Source organism: Emiliania huxleyi (assembly GCF_000372725.1).
Source record: "Emiliania huxleyi CCMP1516 unplaced genomic scaffold EMIHUscaffold_300, whole genome shotgun sequence".
Taxonomy (NCBI): domain Eukaryota; phylum Haptophyta; order Isochrysidales; family Noelaerhabdaceae; genus Emiliania; species Emiliania huxleyi.
In genome coordinates this window covers 8832-28969 of record NW_005199769.1, presented here as the reverse complement: position 1 = coordinate 28969, position 20138 = coordinate 8832, and the positions used below count along the sequence as shown (strand labels likewise).

The 20138-nt window shown below is 64.2% G+C and overlaps 4 protein-coding genes across 4 annotated transcripts; all 4 read left to right on the top strand.

Moving 5' to 3' along the window:
* Positions 1-3821: 3821 nt before the first annotated feature.
* EMIHUDRAFT_368277 (hypothetical protein) lies at positions 3822-4386 on the top strand. The gene is made up of 2 exons (XM_005775024.1): positions 3822-4126; positions 4281-4386. The coding sequence occupies exon 1, from the start codon at positions 3864-3866 to the stop codon at positions 4068-4070; it is 207 nt and encodes a 68-aa protein (XP_005775081.1). The 5' UTR covers positions 3822-3863; the 3' UTR covers positions 4071-4126; positions 4281-4386.
* A 3525-nt stretch (positions 4387-7911) lies between these two features.
* EMIHUDRAFT_239977 (hypothetical protein) lies at positions 7912-8894 on the top strand (the record flags this gene model as incomplete). The annotated part of the gene is made up of 3 exons (XM_005775023.1): positions 7912-8018; positions 8307-8417; positions 8552-8894. 3 exons carry the CDS (start codon positions 7912-7914, stop codon positions 8892-8894), a joined length of 561 nt encoding a protein of 186 aa, XP_005775080.1.
* Positions 8895-11704: 2810 nt separating this feature from the next.
* Positions 11705-13620, top strand: EMIHUDRAFT_239976 (hypothetical protein; the record flags this gene model as incomplete). The annotated part of the gene is made up of 3 exons (XM_005775022.1): positions 11705-11709; positions 11977-12202; positions 13540-13620. 3 exons carry the CDS (start codon positions 11705-11707, stop codon positions 13618-13620), a joined length of 312 nt encoding a protein of 103 aa, XP_005775079.1.
* Positions 13621-16313: 2693 nt separating this feature from the next.
* On the top strand, positions 16314-18401 carry EMIHUDRAFT_116587 (hypothetical protein; the record flags this gene model as incomplete). Its single annotated transcript, XM_005775021.1, has 2 exons — positions 16314-16508; positions 16692-18401. The coding sequence occupies 2 exons, from the start codon at positions 16314-16316 to the stop codon at positions 18399-18401; spliced, it is 1905 nt and encodes a 634-aa protein (XP_005775078.1).
* Between the last annotated feature and the right edge of the window lie 1737 nt (positions 18402-20138).

Here is a 20138-nt window from a genome sequence, read left to right as displayed (position 1 = left end):
GGTCTTGGTGTAGGCCTCTTTTGGAAGGGGGCGGTGGGGGGGGGAGGGGGGGGGAGGGGGGGGGCTCGACGGGAGAGGCACAGAGGAGGAGTATCGGGTGCACCTCAGACGGCGAGAGGCACTCTGGCGCCGCCTCGCCTCCTCCCTTCCCCCCTCCACCCCACGAGACACCTCCAAGGCACGAGCTATCGGGGGGCGGAGCAGCCGGCGAGGGGGAGAGGAGCGGCGGCGGAGTCGGAGGGTAGGACGGCCACGGCGGCCAGTCAGGCCACGGGGGCGGAGGGGGCGGCGGCGGCGGCGAGGAGGGGGGCGGCGGCGAGGGCGGAGGCTGCGTGGGCGGCGGCGGCAGCGGCGAAGGCGGCGGCGGCGGCGGCGGCAGTGGCGGCGGGTCGCGAGGGCATGGGTCGTAGGGAGGAGTTCCGCAGAAGCGGCAACACTTCTTGCTGTCGGCGCCGCAGCCGAGACCGCCGTGGCTGCAGGTGCTGTCAAAGGCGCAGAGCGGCTGCGGCGCGGCGCATGAGCACTCGTGTGGGTCGACGGCCGAGCAGTCGAAGGGCGGCGGCGCCGGCGGCGACGGGCACGCTCGGAATTTTCCCGCAGTGTCCCCGCAGAAGCGACAGGTCGTGGTGCCGTCGGCGCCGCAGCCGAGGCCGTCGACGGACTGGTCCAGGCAGGATGGGTCGGCGAAGCAGCGGGGGGTCGAGCAGGAGCAGCTGGCCGCTTTCATGGGTCTGGCCAGTGGTTGTTTAAAAAGAGCCCCCAAAAACCCCGGGAGCGCCGAGGCGCGCTGCCAAAAAAACACTTGCCTGCCTGGCTTCGCAAGCACGGGGAGGGCCACGTGGTCGGACTCACCACCGATGACGCAGACGGCAACAGGTTCGTCAAGTACCCGCCGGCGCCTAAGCCTTGCGGCGGCGACTAGTCGGGTGTGTGTGTGTATGTGTGTCGGCACTCGATGCCATGCCGGTCGTTCACGCCCGGTCGGCGCTGCTACGGTATTGGGTAACTATAGCTGACCCGCGTACTCCACCCTCTACTCTGCGGCCCCTCTCGAGATCCCTCGCATGTTTAGCTCCAAGGAGCAAGGACCAAGGTCAGTTAGAACGGCGGAGCAACCACCACCTCTCTCAACCTCTCTCACCGCACGACGCCCCCTCCCCCCCCTCCCCCCAATGCCGCACCCCACCCTCAAAACCTCGTGTAGTAGCTGTCGTGGCTCACCGCAACCTCCCGCTGCGGCAGCGTCCGCGCCGCGCCCGGGCGGAAGGGGGAGACCTCCGCCGCGTCCTCGAACGAGCTGCCCGCGGCGTCGCTGTGCCCGGTCGAGTTTCGCGTCACGCCGATGATCTCGTGGTGCTCGCGAAGCTGCGGCGGTGCGGCGGTGCGGCGGGACGTGAGGCTGCCGTTGCGTGTGTCGGGGGACGGGTCGCGAGTTTGGGAGTCAGTCAGTGATGTGGTGAGAGGCGGCGAGGTGGTGAGGTGGCGAGGTGGGTCAACGAGACGTGCGAATGAATGGTCACAGACCGCGGGGCTCGGGGCAGGGCACGGATGAGCCTGCGTGGCGATGCGCGAGAGATGAAAGGACTTGTGCCGCTTGCCGTCTCGCCCCTTTGCCTGCCGCACCATCCGCCGCGTGTTGCGGACGGCGATGAAGTTCCCTGCGATGGCGATGGCGACGACGGCCGCCGAGACCGAGGCGGCGCGGTTGCACACGTCCTCGGCACGGTCGCCACCGTGGTTCTCGTCCTTGTAGTCGCACATCGTAAAGAGGAGCGACATAGCCGCGACGATGAGCGACAGCAACGAGATAATGTAGCATACGACGACGAGACTCATGCGCGAGCGCACCGCTACCGCCGCCACCTTTACGGCGGTCGTCATTGCTAGTCTCTCTGATGCGAGCATCAAGTGCGATGCAAACGCGACCACCGAAAGCGCTGAGACCATCCCGACCGTCGAGGCGACGACAAATGTTCCGGAGGTGAGCGGCATGTCTGACCACGGGAGCACGCCGAGGTTGTCGGCGCTGAAGGACGCAAAGGCAAAACCGAGGATGATGGCGGCCTGCTGCGAGTAGTTGGTACACTGTTCGAGCCAGAACTGCATTTCGCGCCACTGAAGGGAGGCGTCACGAAAGTGGCCCTCCTTTCGCATCCGCGTGGCCTCCTCTTGCAGCATGCTGCGAGCGTGAGCGACGTGAGAGTGAGCCCGTCGGGAAGCGAAAGAATTCAACGAAAAGAAATCTCTCTCCCCGCACACAGGTTCGAAGCGAAAGAATTTACGGAAAAACCCTCGCTCGCACGAAGCGAAAGAATTTAAACAAAACAACTCTCTCTCACAGCACAAAGAAGCGAAAGAAAAAGAAAAGACATTCCCTGACGTATATGTCAGCGGATCGTCGGCTCGTCGAGGTTGGAGAAGATGAGGGGGGAACGAGGAGAGGGGTGTGGGCGGTCGGCGATGGGGTAAAGCAACAGGGCGTAGGTAGGTAGGCACACACACACGGTAGGTAGGAAGGTGAAGAACAGCCAGGCTCGGACTGGACGTATGGGGTAGTCGTCACCTTCCTGCCTCGAAAGGGCGGGGCTGTCCCGGAAAGTGAGAAACGCCGGGCAGCGTGGCGCACAACTGAACCCTCCCATACGTGTTTGTGCTCCTCCTTCGCTGTCCCATCTCCTCATCTCTTTCCCGCCTGGGCGGGGCGGTGGGCGGGCGCGCGGTGCAGTGCGGCGTGTGTGTGCGAGTGACTGCTACCAGGGACCATTGGCTTGTATTAACAACGAAGAGAAGACATCCTTATCAGCTGGTCGGCCGCCATTCGGGCCTCCCGGCCTGCTGCGGCGGCGCGGCCGGTTGAGGCCGGGCTCGGCCCGGCCCGCGACGGCTGGCCGCCGACGAGCGCGCTCGCGCTGCTCGTCAAAATAGCGGCGGTGGCGATTGCGGCGACGGTCGTTCAGTCGTACAGCGCTCAGTCGTCTGTCGTCTGTCGTCTGTTGTCGCATTTCGCACACGCGCGCGCCGCGCGACCCGCGTCGCTCCGCGAGGGCATGAGCCTTCCGCGATTCGATCCCGCAGCCAAAAGCTGCTCGCTCGCGGCCGACCTCCGCCATCGCGGCCGCAGCTGTTGAGCTCTCCAGAAGACGGGTGCCTCATATGCTGCCTCCCTGCGGATGCTGCCGGCGAGCCTGGCGGTCCGCTGTACTACAAGGAAGTGTTGACTCGATGCCCACTCGAATTCTTCTACCCCCACGACTCGGAGCGCGAATGTGACAGGACCATCGGGTCCTTCGGCCACCAAAGCGAGATCACCCGAGAGCAGCTGAGCCTGCCTCTGGCCTCGCCTCCCTCTCCTTCAGGCATTCGTCCCCCCTAACCGCGTCGAACTCATCGGCGCGGGCTCTCTCGGCTACGGGACCGGCCCCAGCTTCGGCTGAGGGCTGACAAGCTGCCGAGCCCAAATCTCTGTGACAGTCGTGATTTCTTGTAGTTGGTCTTCAAAAATCTCTCTCTCTTAACAACGAAAGCTCTCTCAATAACAGCAAATAAAAACGAGGGCACCAACAAGCAGGAAGGAGGGCGCCAGGCCTGCGCCTGTATTAAGTGTTTTGCCCGTATTTATTTGCCCGTATTTAGCGCCTGCAGACGAACTTTGCGTGAGAGAGTCCCCTTGTTTGCTTGCAAGACTGACGGGCCCGCCAGTAACTAGGCCGTTGAGTCTTGAGAGTGTGCACGACGCGGTGCAATGGCCCGGTTAGTATTTCTTTTCTGCGTCTAAGACGCCGTGAGAAAAATCGCCGCGAAAAACGAGCTCGTGGACGACGGCTCAGCAACCAAGGTCTCGCGCTGCTTGGCGGCTCAGCCTCATGGACCTCCAGTTCTCCTTTGACGAGGACAGGACTGCGCGGGAAGCCAAGTGCAGCTCTGTCTCACTGCCCGTCGTCAAGGCTGTGCGCCTGCGTACCCCACGACAGCGGCAACGCTCAGCCCGCGGTGTTGTGCTCCCTTGCTCACTGTGCGCCAGCATGAGCAGGAGGGCGCCAGGCCTGCGCCTGCAGACGATCTTTGAGTGAGAGATCCGCCTTGTTCCTGGGGGCCGTTAAGTCTTAAAGTGTGTGCACGACGCGGTGCACGAGGGCGATTTCTGGTTCCAGGACGCTTGTACGTATCAAGGAGAGCGTACTCCGTGCGGCGAGATTCCGGTGGCACCGTGATCGCGGCAAAGAGATAGAGAGCAGAGAGGCCAGAGCGTACGGGGGGGGGGGGGGGGGAGGAGAGCGAGAGCGCGCGGCGCGGCGCGAAGACGGGAAGGATAGAGGGCTCGCCCGCACCCCGCAGCTGCGTGGAATGCTTTTGTATCATTGAAATGGTTGACGAGATAACACCTCTACTTGACAGAACGCGCATGCATGGTTCGAGGCATTGCTTGAACGTACGAGCTAGCGCAGCTCTACGACGTACACACGACACCTAGGTTCCTAGCACCTACGAGCGCCGCGGGGCGGCCCCGGGGCGAGAGCCGAGGCCCGAGCGAGATGCGAGAGGACCGAGGTGGCAGGTGTGCAGGTCCAGGTGGCCTGAGAGAGACTCCTGTTCCTCGCGGGGCGCCGGAATCAGGTGTCTCGGCTTTCGATCGCTCGATTCTCGTATCTGTCTCGCTCGACGATATCTCGAGTCAAGCCTGCTCGAGAGACGAGAGCCGAGCGAGGCTATTCCCGGATCCCGCGCTCTAGATTTCCAGCTCCTCTGACACCTCCGCCTCCTCATCCAGTAATGCAGTGTGCGCGAGAGGCGGCGCAGCAGCAGCGTCGCCTCCGCCGTGCTGCTCCCCCGCCGCCCCTTCCTCCCTCCGCTCCGGCTCTCTGTCGACATGGCTTCCCGCGACACTGACGATGGTCTCGGCCGCCACCACCTTGTCCTGCACCAGCGCCGATACGCGAGCGTAGTCCTCCTCCGTCAGCGCTACCGCCCGGGCCTCGGTAGCGCTCCCCGCTGCGATCGCCCACTCAAAGTACGCCCGTCGCTTCTCCTCATCGCCGAGGGCATTCTCAGAAGCGCCGCTTAGGCGGAAACCCTTCTCCACGCACATGATTGCCTCGCGAATCTCCCTACCCGCATCGAGGGTTTCTCGTTCAGACCCATCGAGAGCCTGCGCGTACTTGGCGATCACCGCGCCGAGCCCCTTGCCGAATCGTTGCACTACGGCTCTAGTCGTCGCTTCCCCGGAGCAGGTCGCGTTGTATCCTTCGATCGCGGCGATGTCCGTCGCGACCGCCTCTGCCAGTGGCTGGTACGGCGGCGACGGGCGCGGCGATGGGCGCGGCGGCATCGGCGGCGGAAGTTCTGGCGGAGTCAGGGGCGGGAGCGGTGCTTGGATGGCCACGAAAGAGGTTTAGGCGCTCCGCCTCCCTCCCTCCCCTTGTCTGTCTGTCGCCTCCCTCAACATATCTATCAGTACTGTCTGACTGTCTGCCCGGCAGAAAATGTATGTGGGGTGAGCGTGTCGGTTGTGTGGTCGGTGCGTGAACAACGGGTTTCAAAATCGGAGCCTGCGGTCCTCAAAATCCCCCATTGGAGCTCATTGTCGCGTTCGCCGTCGTTCGGGTTATATTCGTCAACGACCAGACGTTACACCACCGTGCTGAAAATGTCCGTCCTGCGCGCGACCCTCCTCCTCGCCTACGCGCCCGCGCTGGCGCTCGCAACCGCATGCGCGGCCGCCGATATCTGCTCAGGTCTTTCGTCCGCGTCAGACTACAGCGGCACCACAGTGTACGGCGAGGTGTGCGTTGACTCGAGCAATGAGTACCTTTCCGCCTATGACTCATTCGGCTGTGATTTTCTTGGTGGCACGTACTTGACGGGCGCTACTTGCGACGAAATGGCGACCTATGTCGGCAACACACAATTTGCCTTTTGTTCGGTCATCGAGACAATGGCATGGGCTGATTCAAGCTATACCTCGTGCTGCGGCGGCAGCTCCCTTGAAGATGATGTGGTCGCGGCTGCCGGCCTCGGCCTCGGGATCCTCCTCGCCATCATCATCGGGGTGATCCTTGCTACCGTGGGCGGCATCATCGGCTGCGTGTGCTGCTGCAAGCAGCAGAAGACTTGCTGCTTCGCCGAACCCAACAAGGCGACTCCGGAGGCATGAGAGCTTTGCATCTAAGGGTAACGCGGGCGCGCTCTCAAGCTCACGTGTGCTTGAACGGAGGCCAGCCCAGGGCGTGACGTGGAATCCCCCGCCCCCGCCTTCCGTGTCGACAGCCGAGGGGCCAAGGGTGTGCATGTCTGTGCTGGTCCGGGGGGTCGGTGGACGGTGGAGTGTCTGCCGGTTTTTCATTTTTGGCTTTGGGATCGTGGTGGTGGCTGGTGGCCGTGCGAGAGCCGCCGCCTCAGGGAATAGTCTACGCCTGAGTTGCATCGGAGTATGTGCATGTGTTTGTTATTATGTCAGTTGTGGAAAGGCCCACCCACGGTGCCTTCATGGCATAAATGCGAGACACTCGACAGCGCGATGTGAACGCGTCACTACCGGCACGCCCGTAGCAGCAACACATTAGCACATCAACATCATAGAGCAGTCCCGTGGACCGATTTGCGTCATCCAATAGAGCCGTACTCAAGAGCCCGCTTGAGCCGTGTTCTAAATCGCGCTGTGGGCGATGCGAACCCCCTGGGGTACGAAGGGACACGGCCGCGCCGCGCTAGGGCAGGCTGAGCCAGCCGGCGGCGGCCGCGAGGAGGCCCGCCGCGGCTGCGGCGAGAGAGAGGCCGACCGCAGCGACGAGCCAGCTGCGGCGCCGCTGCTTCGCCCCGGAGTCGCCGAGCAAGCCGCCCCGGAGTCCCGGCTTGGCGTAGCCCTTTGCGTCCTCCTCCTCGCCGCAGGCCGCCGCCACGCCACCCGCCGCGCCGCCGCCGCGCCGCCGCACGCCGCCGCCCTGAGACCACTCCTCCGCCCCTCGCCGCTCGGCCGCCATCGCCTCCTCCTCCTCCTCGAGGTCGGCGACGTACCTGCGCACGTCCCACGCGAGCGCGCGCCGCTCGTCCCCGTCCGCCTTCTCCCACAGGGTCCGCATCTCGGCGGCGTCCTCGGCGCTCACCTTGACGAGCAAGTCGGACCAGACTGCGAGCAACTCCTCTCCGCTGGGCTGCCACAACTCAAAGCTCCGCTGCTCCTCGGCCTCCCCGTCGAGCAAGTAGCGGCGCACCGCTAGCAGCGAGCCCCACTGCTCTTCGGGCGGCAAGCCGTCGAGCTCGTCCTCGAGCGCTGGCAGGTCCGCCTCGTTGCACAACTCGCCCACCTCCACCCACAACTCGGCCAGCGCCTGCTCGCCAAGATAGGGCGGCTGCTCGCCCGCCAGCTCCTCGCCCGCCGCGGCCACGCGGCGCAGCTGCTGCCCAGGAGGCGCGCCCTCGGCCAAACCCTCCTCCCCTCCCTCCGCCCCCAGCTCCTCGCCTCCCGACTCCAGCCACTCGAGGAGGTCGAGCAGCACGCGGCCCCGCTCCTGCACGTCCCTTTCAGAATGTGGGTCGCGCAGCTCTTCGAGCAGCTCCTGGAGCTCCTGCCGCGCGTCCACGTCCGAGTACAGCAGCTCGTTGTTTTCGGCGAGCGCCTCGGCGGCCTCGAGCATCTCGGACACCTCGCCCTCGCTGAAGGGCCGCTCCTCCGAGTCACTCAGCGGTGGCGTGGCGGTGGATTCGTCCGGAGCTCCGCTCATTGTGTTGGCGGGGGAGAGCATGCGTGAAGGCGTGCTTTTGTGGGCAGCGCGCAAACGTTGATTTCTCATGTGTGTGCCGTAGGTATATTGTTGGCAAATCAAGACACAGAGCTCACACAGAATCACAGCGGGAGGAAAGCGGCGAGTCGCAATTCCTGGGGTCCTTGTGGCGGGCCACCCTGTCCAGAGAGGCATGGATGCCAATCTGGGGTCTCTCGACCGAGTCTATGAAGCCCTGGCCGCCTCCCGGTGGTGGCAGAGGTTATGGAACCAAGCGACGGAGATGGTGCGGGGGTACGGGTGTTCCAGGGGGTCACGACACGCACCGACCCTTCACGAACCGAAAGGCTGCACCCGGGGAAGGCACAGTAATCCGGGCACGTGTTGGGCGCCCCATTCCGTTTAGGGCTAGGTCGGCTCAGGGCCCCGTCCACTTCCCTCCCACTTGGCGCGTGATGATGAGGAGATGCCACCCAGGCCGGCCAGGGCAAGGGCGGAGGGCGAGAGCGGAGGGCGGAGGGCTGAGCCGGACGCAGCGCCGCTCGCGCTGCGCGCGCCAAGGATACAGCGGCCTCGGCCGCGAGGGAGGCGCCAGTCGGGCGCGTCGGCCGTGCCACTGCGCAATGTGCTGCCGCGCACTTACGACGCCGTCAACGAGCTCCTCTTCGCGCTCTCAGAGCGCCATCCGCTCTCCATCCGGTGCGGGCTGGCCGCACACTTCTCTCCTCCCTCCTCTCTCCTCGCTACCCTCCCCTCGCCCAGGCTCGCCTCATGAGTGGCCGCGGTTGTCGCCGGTGCTCGCCCGCGACGCGTCGCTCCGTCCCACGTCGCAGGCCAGGCAAACAGGACTGGCTCGTCGACGGGAGTGCCAACGTGCGGATACCACACACAGGGCTTTCGACTCGTGATGCCTATCGTGTGCTGCTAGAGGAATGGGGAGCGCGCCAGCGGGGCTCGCTTTTTTCTAGGAGCAACAACATCGCCATTCGATTGCTATATTTTTCAAGCCCCCTGTACGAGAACCGTGCCGACCTGGAGCCACTTGCCGCGCGTGCCCCGCCCGGTGACACAAGTGCTCCATTCTCAGCTGTGGGCGCGGCCGTGTGCGCGCGCGTGGAGGCACGCATGGAACGTGCAAAGCGACTGCGCATCAAGACGCGGCGGGAGAGAGTGTAGTGCAAAATCATCGCAGTCACGCGATCACGGATACGTGTGTGCACAAAAAAAGCACAGGCGGACACTACATGCACAAGTGACCGTAATGGCCGTCGCGAACGGAACGACACGCGAGCCCGGACGCAAGCGTGCGCGTGTCGTCCCGCCACGCTGCGGCGAAAACTCGGCTGGCGCAGTAATCGCCGCAGTAATCGCCGCTCCACGACCGGGCGGCCTCGTCTCTTGACGGGGAAGAGCCGCCTGCCGGTCGAGAGTGGGCGATGAGGCGAGAGCGAGAGACGCGCGCACGCGGCGGCGCGCGCACGCGGCGCGCGGGTCCGCACAGGAGCGCGTGACAGCGACGGCGCCCTCGCTCCGGTACCTGCGAGGCACAGGTATCGTTGGTGCGTGCTGCCGTGCCGCTGCGGCGACGAGGGCCGCCGCTATCCGCTGCAGGCGCGCCGTGACGGTGCCGAGGCGGGCCAGGCAAGCGTGGCGCGGTGACGGGAGGGCGGGCGGTGGATCGGGGCGGCTCTGGGTCGCGCGGCGGGGCGGCGGCTCGCACGGGCGACGGCGAGAGAGGCGCACCGGAGAGCGGTATCAAAGCTCGAAGATAACACTTGAACTGGCCGCTGTCGAGCTGGCCGGGCGTGCCTCGGACGCCCAACTATCGGATGGACCGGCCTCTACCCGCGCCCCGGCGACGTGCCACCTGCGAAAGCGGCGCAAAGGCGGTGTCGTCCGAAAGGCGCTTGCGCGGCTGTTGCGCAGGCCGCGGTGCGTCCTGACGCGGACTGTGCGTGCTCCGTGGCGGGTGCGTGGTACGAGGCGGGCACTCGAGCTTACCTGGGGCAATTTCCGTCACATGCGGGCGCGTGCGGGCGGCCGCAAGCTCACCGTCCACTCAAAAGCCTCCATCGCGCTCAACCCAGGTATTCCCAGACTGCTTGTCGTGCCAGTTGTAGGTATATTGTTGGCAAATCAAGACACAGAGCTCACACAGAATCACAGCGGGAGGAAAGCGGCGAGTCGCAATTCCAGGGGTCGTTGTGGCGGGCCACCCTGTCCAGAGAGGCATGGATGCCATTCTGGGGTCTCTCGACCGAGTCTATGAGCCCTGGCCGCCTCCCGATCTTGGTGGTAAGGCCGCAGCCGAAGAGGGCGACGGAGATGGCGCGGGAGAGTACGGGTGTTCCAGGGGATCACGACACGCACCGACCCTTCACGAGCCGAAAGGCTGCACCCGGGGAAGGCACAGTAATCCGGGCACGTGTTGGGCGCCCCATTCCGTTTAGGGCTAGGTCGGCTCAGGGCCCCGTCCACCTCCCTCCCACTTGGCGCGTGATAATGGGGAGATGCCACCCAGGCCAGCTAGGGCACCCTTCCCCGCGGCCCAACCCGTCCTTCAAGGCTTCGGCCACCGAGGCTTCGGCCACCGAGGCTTCGGCCACCGAGGCTTCGGCCAACGAGGCTTCGGCCAACGAAAAAAAATCCTCGCCCACCGCCCGCCCTTGCCTCCGCCCAGCCCTCCGCCCTCCGCTCTCGCCCTCCGCCCTTGCCCTGGCCGGCCTGGGTGGCATCTCTTCATCTTCACGCGCCAAGTGGGAGGGAAGTGGACGGGGCCCTGAGCCGACCTAGCCGCCATACGGAATGGGGCGCCCAACACGTGCCCGGATTACCGTGCACGGCCTTTCGGTTCGTGAAGGGTCGGTGCGTGTCGTGCCCCCCTCGGCCTTGGTGAGCAGTCACATCCGTGCTCCCCGCCATCTCCATCGCCTGGTCTGCGAATGCTTATCAGCCACGAAAGGAGAGCGTGGCCGAGGGCTGCATAGACTCGATCGCAAGATCCCAGAAAGGCACCTCCGCCTCTGGACAGGGTGGCCCGCACTAATCGACAAACAACATTGGTATTGCTAAAAATCTCTCTCTCTAATCGACCCCTGTTAAGTGACTCGTTCGCTTACCACCCACTGTGATTTTGTGTGAGCTCTGTGTCTTCCTTTGCCAACAACATATTGGGCTGAACAAGCTTTTCCGGCAAACAAAAAGGAAAACAGAGGGTCCCCAGCACTTTGCGTTTCCGGAAATTTCCAGGGAAAACAGAGGGTGTTTGGTGCTCCATTCTGGAAACTCGCGAGTTTCCCTGAATCTGAGAGCTGGTCTGGGGCAAAATCTGAGGGAAAATTGAGGAAATCGGCACGATACCCAGGCGGTCGCAGGCAGGGTATTGTCCAGGTATACCCGGGGTTTTTCCAGGTATACCCGCAAAATACCAGGTATTTTGCCGATTTGGCTGATTTTGGGCCCAAACCAGCCTCAGACTCGGCTCAGAGCCCGGAAAATTTGATGGTTTCCCCGGGAAAATAGAGACGAAAAGAGAGGGCACGAGGACGAGGCGAGCTGGTCGACGCGGTCGTGGCTGTCGCTGCAGGCCCAGCGCACATGTCAGTCGCGCTGCAGCTCGCGGCGGCGGAAGAGATTGCGACCGTGCTCAGGCTCGCCGCGGCGTCGGAGGACGCCGCCGTCGCCTAGACTCCCCTGCGTCACTACGTGCCTCCCCGTCTTTGTAGCCTGGCGTTTGTGCCCCGTTTGTGCCGCGTCCCGTGCCCCCGAGTTCATTTTGTAACTATAGCGTGTGAAAAAAAAGAAAAGAGCGTGGCTGTAGAGAAAAAAGGAAAGGAAAGGAGACGGGGTGCGAGAGGAAAAGCTTGTTCAGCCCAAACAACATTCCACAACTACAAAGAAACAAACAAAACAGAGAAAAAGCCGATCGCGCACATTAATAATTTACAAGCCGCTAGGATTCTCGCTTTTGGCGGTGGCCCTTGTCGATGAGGTTCAGCTCCTCGCCGACGCTGCGACGCCTCCCGGCCCAATCGCGGCCTCTCGGAGTCTCTCTCCTGTCTCAATCGCGGAGACGCTGCTCGAGAGCATCCACCTCCGCCTCCGCCTCCGCCTCTGCCACCGCCTCCTCCTCTGCCACCGCCTCCTCCGTGAGCTTCCGTGAGCGTGACATCTGCGCGCCAAAGTGGCCGCGGGGTGACCAGCACTCAGACGCGGAGCTTGGCACTCTCGCCGAGCTGCACTGCGCTCGCGGCGCGAGGGTGAGGGAGTATGAGGTCCTTGCGGTCGTCGAGACGGACAAGGTGAGCGTCGACATAAAGGCTCCAGCAGACGGAGTCGTCCTGCAGGTGTATGTGGCGGAGGGCGAGGTGGTGATGGAGCGACAGCCCGTCTTTCGGCTGAGAGAAGAGGCGGAGCCTGGCGCGGACGAGCAGGCCGCCGGGCGGGAGTGGGCACGGCGGTACGCAAAGAGGCGGGAGGACGAGGTGTGCACTCGCCTCCTCCTCTCCTCGCCTCTTCTCTCTCCTCTCCTCCTCCTCTCCTCTCCTCCTCCTCTCCTCCTCCTCCTCCTCCTCCTCCTCTCCTCCTCTCCTCCTCTCCTCCTCTCCTCCCCTCCTCCCCTCCCCTCCTCCTCCCCTCCTCCCCTCCTCCCCTCCTCCCTCCTCCTCTCCTCCTCTTCTCCTCTTCTGCCAAGGCCCCTTGCCTGCCTCTCCTCACCCCCCCCCCACACACACACACGCTCCGCCCAGGCGGCGGAAGAGGCGCGGCTCTGGGAGCAGCAGCGGCTGCGGCTGCGAAGAGGAGACTGGAAGTGGAGGCGCGACGGCGACGGCGAGGCTGCCGGCTCGCAGCAGCGCCGAGCGACGCAGCGGGAGAGGGCGCAGTGGCAGCAGTGGCGGAGGCAGCAGCAGCGCGCGTGGGCGGGCGCGAGCCGGCAGACTCGCTGGTGGCAGTTTGAGACGGGCGGCGGCGCCGCGCGGGGCGGCAGCGGCGGCAGCGGCGGCAGCGGCGGCGCAGGCGCAGGCGTAGCGGGCGGCGGCACGCAGGGCGGCAGCCAAGGCAGCGGCGGCAGCCCGATTGCGCGCATTTTGGCGGCGAGGACGCCGCACGAGGCGCGTCCTCGAGAGATTGCCGAGAGACAGCCAAGAGAGACAGCCGAGAGAGGCCGCCGAGAGAGGCCGAGGAGAGACTGCCGAGAGGCGGCAGAGATGTGTAGGGCGCTTCGGACTCCCTCCCTCCCCCTCCCCCCTCCCTCGGCTGGTGGGCCCTCTCGTCTCTGCCGCCGGAAAGACGGCGCCCTCGCTGACAAAGAGAGGGCACCCCACCACCGCCTCCGTAGCCCCAGACCCCCTCCCCTGCGGGCGAGGGCCAGGCCCCCGCCCCCTGGGGCCCCCGCCCCTGCACCCCGCCCCCAGGTGAGGGAGAGAGCCGCCCCCTGGAAGCTCAAGCCCCCCCCTCCCTCCCTCCCCCCCCCCCCTCCCCCCTTGGGTCCCTCGCAGGTGCTCGGGCTCCCGCGCTCCGCGAGCGCCGCCGAGGCGAAGCGCGCCTTTACACGCCTCGCGCTGCTCATCCACCCGGACAAGTGCTCGCAGGTGCGGCACCCTCCTCCCCGCGCGATTAGAGAGCTACCGATACCGATGGCACACACACACACACACACGCACACACACACACACACACACACACACACACACACACACACACACACACACACACACACACACACACACACACACACACACAGAGAGAGAGAGAGAGAGAGGTAATCTCGGCTCACCCCTCTACCTCCCCCCCTCTACCTTCCCCCCTCTCGCTCTCGCAGCCCGGCGCGCGTGACGCCTTCATCAGTGCATTGGGTGCCTTTCGGGCGCTCTCCGATAGCGGCGCGCGGCGGCGGCACTGACACGCTTGAAGAACAGTCGCGTGTCCTCGCCGTGCACGCGCCGTGTAGGCACGTCGCATGCTCTATGTCCTGCATTGTCCTCGGGTCTAGACTCTACATGGTCTATGTCCGCAGTCCTCACATTTCTCACTTGCTCACACACGAGCGAGTGACGGATAAAGTCGTGTGAAAGAGCTGTGAAAGCGAAAGTATCGAAATTAATTGCCCGCCGCAGGCGAAGAAAATTTTCAAAAACCCCTACGCCGAAGAAATCGAAGATTTCGGCGGGCGCCCGACGCGGTATGGAGCACGCGCGCTGCCCGGCATGCCTGCAGCATCCAAACGAGACGCACGGCGTCGCTCAGCCGTGTCCACGCGGCTTCGCTCCTGTCCTAACCGGCGCCATCTGGGCGGCTGCTGCGGAGCTGCTGCCGGCGGTGCGGCAACTGGCCGACAGATACAACGCTCAGGGCACCCGCCGGCGATTCACTGGAAAGGAACGAAGGCGCCGCTGTCGGCGATTCACCGCCGTTCGTTCCCGTCTCTCAAGCTGGCTACACCGTCCATGGACGAGGGAGACGTCGCCTCCTCTTTCGTCCCGGGCACTGTTCGCGCCGGAAGGCACCGTACACTGCGAAGTACATTAGCCTTCATCTCTCCTACCGCCGGCCGGGAGTGCAGCTTTCGCCATCGCTGAGTGAGTTTATCCTCGACTTTGGCACCTGCGAAGTAATGAACAACATGCAGTACGTCATATGCAATGGCGCTATGACAGCCCTGCGATGGGCGTCCTCGACGCAGACGAGGCGGAGCTCATCTGCACGGCGCAGATCGCCGACTTTCTCTCTCTCCCTGCGCGAGTGGTTGCGCCACCGTGGATGAGGCATATGGGCTGGGCAGGGGAGTTGGTAGAGGAGGTCGACTGAGGGCACGAGGCCGCCAATCGTCACAGTCTGCTGACTGTCGGTCGCTGACTGGTTGCGCATCGCGCTGGCCGCGCAGCGGCCTTTAGAAAATTTTGGCCGCAGGCCTAGGTTTTGAAAGATCAAGAGAATAAGCGCGGGTGAGGCTTTGAGAAGCTGCCGTTTGCGGCTTCCTAAGTCAATTTTTCGAGAGGAACGTTTTGGCTGAGCTATAACGGCTCCAAAGTCGCGCGATCATCGAGTTTTGAGTCAATAATTATGAAAGGAAAGGGCTGGCGAGAATTATAGCTCAGCCAATCGATTCAGCGTGCTCTGAAACGCCCAAAACCGTCGAGTTTTTCACCGTGGTCCAAACAGAGAGCTTAATATTTTGATTTTCTTGGCCACGGCCACGATTACCCGTCACTCGCTCACACGCACTGGCGAAGGCGATTGTGCTGTGTGTCTCCCGCGAAAGCCGTATCTTACTGCGGCGCTCTCACTCTCTCGCGCCGGGCGCAGCGGCCAGCGCGTGCTGGTGTGGCTCGAGCTTTGCCACTGCCAGCCGCACGCGGCGGTGGTAGGCAGAGCTTGCCGCCCGAGAACCGTGCGAGCCAAGTATCCTGAGCTTGATGCCACTCACTCTCAGGCCGTGCGACATACGTCGTGAACGATGGTGGCTCGCCCGCGAGCTCGAGCCCAGCTTCGTGTGTGGACGCGGCGTGCTGGCATCCAACCTCAAGCGCGACGGGCCAGCGCGCGAGTTTTGAGTTCGGGGCGCGAGCATAATTTTCAGTGTATGTAGCTCTTACGAACATACCCGTAGGTGAACTGCTGACAGGGTTTGCGATGAGGAGCGATCCGAACGTGGTATTCGGGTGATCAGATCACTACCGCCGAAGCGCAAGCGCTTGGAGCAAGGGAACTGCCACGTATGGGTCCCAGACTAGCACCCCACCTCGCGGGCCGACGTTCTGGCCCAGCAAGGCTGCTGCGGAGCACTCGGGGCCGATGTTCTGGCCCAGCGAGGCCGCTGCGGGGCACCCGGCGGCTCGGTTCGCTCATCAGCGCAAACTCGGTCGAGCAGAAAGTAAGGTGTGTGTGTAAAGGCGGCGCGGCACGATAAGGGTCGGCGGTAAGGCGGCGCGGCGGCAGCAGGCGGCAGGCAGGACATCGGACGGCGGGACATACGGCGCGGCGGGCGCGGCACTGTAGGAGCGGCGGTACGGCGGCACGGCGGTAACGGACGGCAGGGGGGGCGGCAGCAATAATATCGTTGGCCGAAGCCTCGTTGGCCGAAGCCTCGGTGGCCGAAGCCTCGGTGGCAGAAGCCTCGGTGGCCGAAGCCTCGGTGGTCGAAGCCTCGGTGGCACGGAGGAAGGAGCGGCACGGTAAGGAACGGTGGCACGACGGCAGACCACAGCGGCGAAGGAACGGCGGAGCATTTCGGGCGGGAGGGTGAGGCGAGGGTGGCGGCGGTTCGGATCACGAGGAGGTACAAGAAAGTCGGGCGCGGGCGGGCGGGGTGGCGGCGAGGCGGCGGGAGGGTGACGGGCGAGGGGGGTGGCGGGTTGGATCACGAGGAGGTAGAAAGTCGGGCGCGGGCGGGCGGGGTGGCGGCGAGGCGGCGGGAGGGTGACGAGGCGAGGTTTTTGAGTTCCGGATTGGATTTGGGCCCTCTTGACTTTTCCATCTCTCTTATGTGAGAGAGAGTTCTTTTGTCTAAACTCTTATGTGTAGAACGCACCTGGAGAATAGACTCGCCTGGGCGTGTCTGGGACTGGGTCAGGACCCGGCTTCCTGGCGACAACCATGCCGTGCGCCTGGACGGCCGCGGAGGACGCTGTGCTCGAGTACTGCCGAGCACGAGCAGCCAAGGGTAAGGGCGACTGGCGCCAGGTCGCGGCGAAGAGGCTGCGATCGAAGAGCCTACGTGCTATTGCACTGCGGGCGCGTGAGCTAACGAAGAACCACACCAACTCGACTCGCGCAGATGCGGACGGCGCGGTCAGCGGCCAAGCACCCAAAGCCATCGAGCATGAGTCATCACAAGAGACCAATGCTGCGCCTGTTCAAATGATGGACTGTGATGTAAGTCCGAGTGATGACGAGTGCTGTGCGATCGAGAGGCGACGTACGGCCACCTGGCTGCTTCCCACGTGGCGACTTCCCGTGGAGCATGAAGCACAGGCGGGTGAGATGAACACAGAGCTCTTGTCGGCACCCGCGCCGTCGACCGGGTTAACCGGATACAAGAAGCACAGCATTCCAAGGAGCTGCAAAAGCCGCGGCTCCAAGGGGCGGCGGCAGGAGGAGGAGAGGCACTGCAGCCTCGCGACGCAGCTCACACGCGAGTACGCAACTGCGTGCATCTTCGGTCGCGAGCGGCGCCGGCCCATGCGCCGCGGCGTGGCTCACCGCGTGGGAGCGGGCGTGTTTCTGTCGTGCGAGGCGAGCTGCCTCGAGGCCGATCCACCGCTCAATCCACCGCTCCCGCCGCCTCCTCCCGCAGCCCCGACCATGTGGGCGTTCGTCAAACCCGTGCTCAAGCCCAGCCGGCTGACGCCGACCGCCAAAGCGCTCGGCGTGGTCTCGCGAGCAGTGCCTGCTCACGAGGCCAAGCAGCTTGGCGCCGTCCCCGGTGAGGCCTCGGCCGCCGAGGAGCAAGGCGTCTGCATCGTTTGCTTTGAAGACGACCCGGGCGTGACGAGGCTGCATGCCGGATGCGGCCATCAGATGTGCATCACGTGCTGGCGCAGCTATGCACTGGCCAGGATGGAGGACCACACCTCGTGGTTGGACGCTTCGACCGCCATGATCCGCTGTGCCGATCCCAACTGCGGGGTGGTGGCACCAGACTCGCTGCTCCGCGAGGCGATGAAGCGGGGCGAGTACGATGCTCTGCTGGCGATGCGCTCCAACGCCCTGATCCGAAGCCAACCCACGCTCTCATATTGCCCGAACGCCGCCTGCGTCTCGCTCGTCTGCACCACGCGCCCCGGTGACGACCAGCCTCGTTGCTTCGAGGCCGCGTGTGGCGCGTGCGGAGAGCGATGGTGCCCGTCGTGCGGTGAGGAACCGCATTGGCCGGCTACTTGCGCCGAGTGCCGCGTCTTCAAGTCGCGCCACGGAGACGGCGATCGGCCGATGCAGATGCCGAGCGAAGGGATCAAGCCGTGCCCCAACTGCCACGCCCCAATCGAGAAGAATGGGGGCTGCCTGCACATGCGATGCTGGCAGTGCCGCGCTGACTTTTGTTGGGCGTGCGGGCAGACGAACCACGCACGGGGAGGGACATGGCACCCTTCAGGGGCGTGCACTCCCCACGCATGGGAGCAGCAGATCGCGGTGCGCCGTTTCTTCGAGTCGAGCGTCCCGCAATTCGAAAATCCGCTGCCGATGGCCTTGAACTTCATCGGGCTAAAGCATGCCGATGCGCAGCAGCTCTCGCTGATTCGGCGCGCCGTTGCCGCTGGAGCACACGCGGGCATTCGCAATTGGGAGGTGGTTGGGCCGCTCGCGCCAATCATCCAGCGCGCGTGGGCGGCCAGGAAAATCTCGGACGCGGCAATCGTCCGCGTCACAGAGATGGCTTACGAGAGCGCGAGAGCTCTGGCGAGCGCCTACATCGCCCTCACCGTCGCATCCGAGCGCACGAGCGAGCCGGTAAAGCGCGCTCGCCGAGCGGCACGTCGACTACTCACCTCGCCGGCGACACACACGTTCCGGGAGTGCGTGGATCGGCTAACCGTCGCGTCCACCGAGCTGCAGCTCCTTTTCGGGCAGCAGTCGCCCGACAATGAGCTGTGCCACCAGAGGGCAGGGGCGGCGCTTCATGCAATGAGGCAGCTGCAGCACGCTGCGGTCGAGTGGCGGAGGGCATCGGCTGATGAACGTTAGGAGGATCGCAACAAAATGCGAGCGACAAGCCCTAAAACAACCAACCAGTGCTGTCTGCTAGCTCGGCTCGGCTGAGACCGCGCGAGAGTCCCACTCCCTCACACCAGAGTGCAGAGACCAGTCCCGAGCGCGCGGCCGCGCGCTGCACCCTTTCGTGACTATATATATTGACTCGTAACTCGATGGCGGCCACTTGGGCGACGGGACGCTCGCGAGGTAGACGAGGCGCCGCATCGGCGAGAGAGAGAGAGAGCGACTCAAGGAGAGCTTGTAAGAGCGTAACACGAAAAGAACAAAGAAGAGAGGGGGAATGATATAAACAATACATGAGTGGCTACGCCTCATCCTGCAAAAGGGAGCGTAGAGGGGTGAGTCCTGCAGAGGAGGTGTGTTGCACAAGCAGCCACACAACATCCCGCTTCCTCTCGCCTCCTAGTCTCGCCTCATCTCGCCTCATCTCGCCTCACCTCGCTTCATCTCGCCTCACCTCGCTTCATCTCGCCTCACCTCGCCTCATCTCGCCTCACCTCGCCTTCACCTCGCCTCACAGCTGACTCACACCTCGCCTCAAGATCTCGCCTCACACCTCGCCTCATCTCGCCTCACCTCGCCTCATCTCGCCTCACCTCGCCTCATCTCGCCGAGGTACACCTCGCCTCATCTCGCCTCATCTCGCCTCACCTCGCCTCATCTCGCCTCATCTCGCCTCATCTCGCCTCACCTCGCCTCATCGCCCCTCACCTCGCCTCACCTCGCCTCATCTCGCCTCATCTCGCCCCACATTTTTTTCTTTTCTAGACCACTCCGAGACCGACCCAAGACCGACCCGAGACCCGAGATCGACCCGAGATCGACCCGAGTGCCGAGATCGACCCGAGATCGACCCGAGATCGACCCGAGATCGACCCGAGATCGACCCGAGATCGACCCGAGATCGACCCGAGATCGACCCGAGATCGACCCGAGATCGACCCGAGATCGACCCGAGATCGGCACGAGCGATCAACCCAACAATGCCCCAAAGCCCCCTCTCTGGGGGACCCCCCCTCACCCCGAGTGTCCGTGTCCTTCGCGAGTCACCGATGGGGAGCGGGGGGGGGTGCGAGATGCACAGGGGAGGCTGGGGAGGGGGGGGTCCACTCTGAAGACTGCCGACCGCGGGGGGGTTTTGTCCCACAGGGTTTTACCCTCCGCGTGAGGATCGGCGCGGCGAGGGGGTAGGTTCGAATTCGCCGCGCAACATTTCACCCCCACAGGACCCCGCCCACCCCCCCTCATGGTCCCACCTAGTACCCCAATGAGCCTTCGCACCCCCTCCTTGCGCAGTGTCCCCCACTATGTGTCGCCGTTATCGGGGCATGCTATCCTGTGTAGTCAGGGCAAGTGGGGGCGAGGCGCAGTCCCTCTGGTCTATACTGGTGTGGTTCTGTCCCTAGTCTCGGAGGGGGGCTTGAAGCTAAGAATATTTTATTTTTGCAGAGGAGGTGTGAAGACGCGAAGCGTGGGTTATGAAGAGTATGAACAGACGAGAAGGCCAGTGGCAGTGCGCGCTATGAACAGAGTGAGTGTGCTGGGCGCTGGGAGTGAGAGGATGAGAAAGTGCCCGGGAACAACTATACTCTATAGCCCCGTCCCGCTGCGTGCTGCGCAAGTCGGTAGAGGGTGTGGAGGGTGAGTTTGAGGAAATCGAGGGGTGTTGAGGAAATCGATAATCGTCCGTAGTCTTCGGCAGACTGA

Bases quoted from the DNA above. Each gene is read 5' to 3' on its own strand.
- EMIHUDRAFT_368277 (XM_005775024.1), top strand. From the start codon at position 3,864: ATGGACCTCCAGTTCTCCTTTGACGAGGACAGGACTGCGCGGGAAGCC.